The 7042-nt window shown below is 52.0% G+C and overlaps 1 protein-coding gene across 2 annotated transcripts in view; it reads right to left on the bottom strand.

The window, feature by feature from the left end:
- Window positions 1–951: 951 nt before the first annotated feature.
- Window positions 952–7042, bottom strand: part of OIT3 (oncoprotein induced transcript 3) — a 32784-nt gene continuing 26693 nt past the window's right edge. For both annotated transcript variants that reach the window (XM_068140366.1, XM_068140367.1), the window contains exons 8-9: window positions 2999–3098; window positions 952–1588 (exon numbers count right to left, since the gene is read on the bottom strand). In XM_068140366.1, the coding sequence (XP_067996467.1) occupies window positions 1397–1588; window positions 2999–3098 (292 nt within the window). In that variant the 3' untranslated portion in view covers window positions 952–1396. The remainder of the gene's footprint in view (window positions 1589–2998; window positions 3099–7042) is intronic.

The raw sequence follows: 7042 nt of genomic DNA, 5'->3' as shown, positions 1-7042 counted from the left end.
AGAATCACCTCCCTTGTCCGGCTGGTCACACCACTCCTTATGCAGCCCAGGACATGGTTGCCTTCTGGGCTGCACCTCCAGACACAGCAAAGCTTCTTGCAGGAAACCTCATGGATGTGCTGCAGTGCCACAGCCAACACTGGAGCTAGATCCACCCTCTCCCACATGTGGTTTCACCCCACAATTCTAATTCTTCACCACACAGTTCTCCTGCTCCAGAATGAAGCCCAGAGGAGCCCAGGATGATCACTTGTTACATTTCCTTTGGAAAGTGCTTGATGGCCCAAAGGGATTCCTGACAAGCACGATGCCATCACCATCGCTGGTAACTGTGTCCCCAGCCAGCTCTCATCCACCGAGCATCTATGCATGCAGAGTCACTGCTGCATCTCCTGTCACCAGCTCACTGGGGAGAACCCTGTCCCCAAGAACTCCCCATGCTACAAATGATTGCTGTGAAAGCTGAATGTGTGCTCCTCTCAGCCCTCTGCCAAAGCTGCAGCCTCTCCAGAGCAGGGTGACGCATTCCAGCTGTCAAGGAGTTGGTAGCAGCACACTTGGGAGGGAGGTGTTGGTAGATGTTTAATTGTCTTTGTTTCTTACAACAGAGGTGCTACAGTAGGAAAGACACCACAGCTTGGTAGGGAGGGAAGAAAAAGGAGGAAAATGATGATAGACTAAATGAAGAGACACTGTTATGCTTCATGCAACAACCAGAAGACACTACAAGAACCTTAAGTGATCCTGCTTTGGCAGGGGGGTTGGACTCGATCTCTTGAGGTCCCTTCCAACCTCTAAGGTACTCTGATACTGTGAACCCTGAGCTGTTTTAAAGACCTTTTCCTATTTAAAGCTAACATTTAAATGTGCCTGTGACAGAGCTGAGATGTAGCTGCCTGCGACGCCAACTGCTTTGTAGCTCCAAGGAACTTCCATGGTATGAGACAGATGTGTTTATACATTGTTTTTATTAGCTTCAGCATCAGTCACAGAGCTGCACAGCAAACAGGTTCAGCTAGGGCACTACTCCTGCTGCCTGATGCAAGAGGGACTGGGATAAGGTTGGTTTACTCAAGGGGGAACAGTCCTGTGGAGCCTGCAGGCAGACGGAGGCAATGATGAAGCTGGGGAATGCTTTAGGCCTGCAAAGCAACAGGGTTCCTTCAACCAAAGGGTTGCTGGGAAGGAATGTGGGTAAAGCCCAAGTGTTCTGCAGTCCGGGTGGCGCTCGGGGGGCTGCCTGGTGTGCCCGCAGGTGAGCGGCGCGCAGTTACGGAGCCGGTCCTGAGGCTCAGCTGGGGCTTTACCAAATACCTCTCTTCTCAACCAGCCGTGACAGAAGGCATTGGTAGGGAAGGCTGGTCTCAGGTGGAGATGCTGTTCCAGGGGGTGGGTCTTAGTCTTCCAAGTCAATTCTGATGGGGCCTCCAGTCAGGATGTGGTTCTCCACGTGACCAGTCTCCTCCTCCTCCTCCTCCTCCTCCTCTGTCTCAGCCAACCTGCGGACTCGCCTCCGGCAGCCCTGGGCGCAGCGCGAGCTCTCATCCAGCGCTCCGCACACCAGGATGCGGCAGTGCAAGAAGACCTCCTGGAAGGTGGTGAGACAGTAGCCCAAGTCAGCACACAGCCCTGGGAATCACATTTCTGCCCCTGCATCAAGGAGGTCCTCAGCCACCATGGCCATCCACAGCCAAACGGGCTGCTGCCATCTGGTTTCTTGAGTGCCCAGGAGAGGGCACATCTTCCAGCCGAGATCGCAAAGCATGGCTTCTGTCTGTTAGGCGATGGTTAGAAAGGGAATAGGCAGGCATGGAATGATCCTCAAGAGGAAGGGATGAAAATGCCAGGAACAAGCTTGGAAAAGTTGGCATGGACTGATAGGAGTTGTGCAGTAGGAAGGTGACCAAGAATACAGGAAGCCTCATGCAGAGATGGGACAGATAGAAACATGCAAGAGAATTGGATGTGAGTTGTGTAAAAGCTAGGAGATCAGGGGAAAAGGAGGAAAACACAGATTGATGAGGGGCTAAGACTGGAAGTTGAGGGGAGAAGAAGACAAAGTGCAGGGAGACAGATGCCTTTTCTTTGCACACAGCAAAGGCAGCCAGTGACAGGATCGCTGCTTCCTGCCCTCCTAATGACAAGGAGAGTAAGCAAGATCCCTGTGAGCAGCAGTTAGGGAAGCAAACAATTGTGAATGTTTTGGTCAATGGTGAGGTTTGAAGCAAAAATCCCAGCACAGGATGGGAGGATGCAGGTTGGAGGCAGCAGTGATGATCAGAAGCCAAGCAAAGTTTCTGAGTTTTAAAAGTTCTCATCCATTTTAACCCTCCTGAGGCTCTCCAGGAGCTGGAGTGGTACCTTTATGCCACTTTGGAGCAAGCTGCATAGGCTGAGCATAACAGCAGTGGCTGTAAGACCTGATTTCTTCTAACACAGCCAAGGAAAGCTCTTTGCATTAGGGAAATGTCATCCTTCAACTCTCCACCCACTGCAAAGCTTCTGCCCCGGAATGCTACCAGCCTGGATGGCCTGGTTTCACATTGAATTACACAGTACGGTGGCCTTCTGTCTGTACCCACAAGAGTCAGAGAGGATGGAAAGCTCAAGAGACTTCAGAACTATGGACTGTCCAGTTTTGCAGACAGGACACTGCCTGATGTGCCTAACCCCACCCAGCTTTCTGTTTTGTGACTGCAAACACTTTTCTTGCCCAGGGTCCACTAAGCCTATCCTGGAAACAATGCTTTGAGCCTCCTGTGGTGTTGGTGCTTCCCAACTGTCCTTCATATGTGATTTAATTTTAGCTGCTTTTATCATTCTTCCCTAAAGAACTGCTGTCAGGCTCCTAAAAGACAACTCTTGGAAGGGCAACAGCAGCATCTGCCTTGGGCCAGCCACTCCTCCCCTTCACGCTCTAATACAACCAGCTATATGCTGAGGCTCCTTAGGCAGGTCAGGGCTGATGCAATATCTGAGAGGTAGGTTTTGAGCTTACCTTGTTGTCTTTGCCCACAAACTTGAATACAGGGACCTGGAAATGCTTGGCAAGGTGGTCCTTTGACGTGTACTGCTTCACAGAATCATCAGAAACACAGCTGGGGAAAGCAGAGGGATAGAATTTAATGGGTTTCCCAGAAATGGAAAAAGAGCAACAACCATCCCAGCCCATTTAACCAGAGCAATCAAAGGAGGGCTTGGCTCTCTCAAGCTAAGCTACCATCCATGGTTACTTCCTCTTTGGCCACAGGAGCAAATTTGGGAGTGATGGGGGAAAACAACAACGACTGATAATAGCATCTCCAGACAAAGAACAGCTTGGCAGCGGAGAACTGGCAGGCCGGGGTCCAGCCCCCTCCGCAGAGGGCCTGCCAGAGAGCTGCAGGCCAGTCTGTCCTTGCTTCACCTTCTGTGCAACAGCCAGCAGCGAGCAGCAAAACTTTTATGCAGCCTGTAATGTATTCTCTGCTTTCTCTATACACTTATAGAAGCATATCAATCATGCTTAGAAGGAAGGCAGCTGTGCCCACGTTACTGCAGCATCCCAGAGGAGGAAAGCCACAGAAATCCAGGTTCACTTCACATCAGTCACAGTCTCCTTCCTGCTGGACTTCACAGTATCACAGTATCACAGTATAACTTAGGTTGGAAAGGACCTCGAGGATCATCAAGTCCAACCTATCAACACAGACCCCATGACTAGACCATGGCACCAAGTGCCACATCCAATCCCCTCTTGAACACCTATGTGCTTATAGGGAGCTTATAGGAGCTTATAGGTCCTCTGAAGGCATCTGGCTGTAAAGAATGACAGTTAAAGACTTTGCAGAAGTGGCTGGCCAAGCTTTGGGGAGATAAAGTCAACTTGTAGGCATAATCCTTCTTTGTGAGCACACCAACTGTGATGATTCCAGGACACTGGCTCAAGACTGACTCCTAAATCTCAGGTTCTCCAGAGGTTCTCCACAGTGGTGGCAGGAAACCTACTGGTTTGGGGCAAGGGAGCAGGAAAACAGAAAGATGAGGAGGAATCATAGAATGGTTTAGGGTGGAAGAGAGCACTAGAAGTCATCTAGTCCAACATCCCTGCAGTCAGCAGGGACATCCTCTATTAGATCAGGTTGCTCACAGCCTTGTCAGGCCTGACTTTGAATATCTCCAGGGATGGGGCCTCAATTACCTCCCTGGGCAACCTGCTCCTGTGTTCCACCACCCTCATGGTAAAGAATTTGTTCCTAACATCCAATCCAGATCTAATCTTCTCTGATTTTAAACCATTGTCCCTCATCCTATCACTGCAGGCCTTTGCAAACAGTCCCTTTCCAGCCTTCTTGTATCCCCCTTCAGGTACTGGAAGGCTGCTGTTAGGGTCTCCCAGGAGTCTCCAAGCTGAACAACTCAAACCCCTCAGCCTTCCTCATAAGAGAGGTGCTCCAGCTTCCTGATCATATTTGTAGTCCTCCTCTGGACCTGCTCCATCAGGTTCATGTCCTTCCTGTGTTGAGAGCTCCAGAACTGGAGGCAGTACTCCAGGTGAGGTCTCACCAAAGCCCAGGATTCCATTTGCCTTCTGGGTTGCAAGCACACACTGCTGGCTCATGTGCAGCTTCTCACCCACCAGAGAGAGAGAAAAGAACCCTTTCCTGTGCATAGCATGCTTAGGTGAGGGGAGCAGAGAGTGGCTGTGCCAGGGAAGCTGTGCTCTCACCCTCCTGCTGAGGAGTCATGAGGTTAAAGAAGGACTTTGAGAGTAGAATAACCACCTCAGCCTGAAAATGAGGGGCAGCCCAAGGGCTTCCTTGCAATGGAACTACCTCAACCACACCATGCCCAGACAAATGGCAGCTCCTGACCACATCAGATGAGCAGGCATGGCCCTCAGTGACATGACCTTGGCCTAGGTGCCTCAGAGAGCTGCTGTGTTTATCTCCTGTACCATGGGTCAATGGCTTCTATTGAGTTTTGGTTTGAGAAAGAGGAAGAACAAGATCAGAAGCAGAAGAGCTGCTTTGGGTCTAGCCAGGCTAGCAGCAGTCCAGGGTATTAGAGAGACAGTGGATTTGGAGCTGGAAAACCTTGATTTCCAGTGTGGTCATCAGCACAGGGCTGAGGAGTCCCACAGGGGGAGAATCCCACCCTTGGCCAGCTGGAAACAGGGAAGAAAGCAAGGGAGGGGAACTTTCCCACCCCTCACCCTGAGATATATCCCCTCAGATTTAACCACTGCTTCCCTCTGCAAGCAGCAGTCAACTCCTGCAGGTCTGACCTTACATAATCAAACTGATTTCAGCATCCTGCCTTGATTGCCTTGGGCTTTTGGGCTTGGACTGATGGAAGGAAACTGGGTTATTCCAGAGCTCTTTGGAGCAGGAACAAACCAGCAGAGTACTCTGCTAATTTTACTTTATACTTGCTGTGATCACACAGAGAGACAGGCAGCCCCGGTGAGCTCAGCAGCACAGCACCAGCCAGCAGTTAGGCTTCCATATGGCACAGGGGCTAGCACATCTGGGGACACTGAAGCCTGCACAGGACATGGGGGCTGGCATGTCTGGGGACACAGAAACCTGCGCAGGACATGGGGGCTGGCATGTCTGGGGACACTGAAACCTGCACAGGACATGGGGGCTGGCATGTCTGGGGACACTGAAACCTGCGCAGGACATGGGGGCTGGCATGTCTGGGGACACTGGGGCCTGCACAGGACATGGGGGCTGGCATGTCTGGGGACACTGGGGCCTGCACAGGACATGGGGGCTGGCATGTCTGGGGACACTGAACCCTGCACAGGACATGGGGGCTGGCATGTCTGGGGACACTGAACCCTGCACAGGACATGGGGGCTGGCATGTCTGGGGACACTGAACCCTGCACAGGACATGGGGGCTGGCATGTCTGGGGACACTGAACCCTGCACAGGACATGGGGGCTGGCATGTCTGGGGACACTGAAACCTGCACAGGACATGGGGGCTGGCATGTCTGGGGACACTGAAGCCTGCACAGGACATGGGGGCTGGCATGTCTGGGGACACTGGGGCCTGCAGTGACAGCTGCAGAGTGAGCAGGCTGGATGAGGCTTCAGCCCACCTCTCCCTTTGGTGAAGTTTGAATGCCCTCTGCAGGATAACAGCACCAAAGGTCATTTACTAGTGCTGTAAATGACAAGATCCCAGCATGGTAGCAGCTGTAAGGGACCTTGGGGGATCACCTAGTGCAATGCTCCTGATAAAGCAAGGTCAGCCACAACAGGTTGCCCAGGATCACAATGACTAGGTGGGTTTAGAATCTCTCCAGACAAGGAGACTCCACAACCTCCCTGGGCAGCCTGCTCCAGGGCTCCAGCACCCTCATAGCAAAGAAGTTTCTCCCCCTGCTCAAATGGAAGCTCCTGAGTTCCAGTTTGTATCTGTTGCCCCTTGTCCTGTCACTGGCCAGAGAAGATTCTGACCCCATTCTCTTGCTCCCCATAGGCCCTTCAGCTATTGATGAGCATTGATCAGATCCCTTCTCAGGCTGCTCTTGTCCAAGCTAAAGAGCCCCAGGTCTCTCAGCCTTTCCTCCCCACAAAGACTCTCCAGTCCCCTCAGCATCTCTGTGGCCTCTGCTGGACTCTCTCAATCAGTTCCCTGTTTTTTTGGAACTAGTAAGCTCAGAGCTGGATCCACTACTCCAGATGTGGCCTCACTAGAGCTGAGTGGAGAGGAAGGAGAACCTCCCTCTGCTGGCCACACTCTTCTGAATGTAACCCCAGAAGACCACTGACCTTCTTGGCCATAAGGACACATTACTGTGTCCAGTTCTGGGCCCCTCAGGTTAGGAAAGATGTTGAGTTGCTGGAAGGTGTCCAGGGAAGGGCAAGAAAGCTGGGGAAGGGTCTGGAGCACAGCCCTGTGAGGAGAGGCTGAGGGAGCTGGGGTTGTTTAGCCTGGAGAAGAGGAGACTCAGGGGTGACCTTATTGCTCTCTACAACTACCTGAAGGGAGGTTGTAGCCAGGTGGGGGTTGGTCTCTTCTCCCAGACAACCAACAACTGAACAAGAG

The sequence above is a fragment of the Melanerpes formicivorus genome, unplaced genomic scaffold (assembly GCF_026170545.1).
Source record: "Melanerpes formicivorus ecotype bairdi unplaced genomic scaffold, bMelFor1.0.p_v2 SCAF_6, whole genome shotgun sequence".
Taxonomy (NCBI): domain Eukaryota; kingdom Metazoa; phylum Chordata; class Aves; order Piciformes; family Picidae; genus Melanerpes; species Melanerpes formicivorus.
This window is presented reverse-complemented; position numbering and strand designations above follow the sequence as displayed.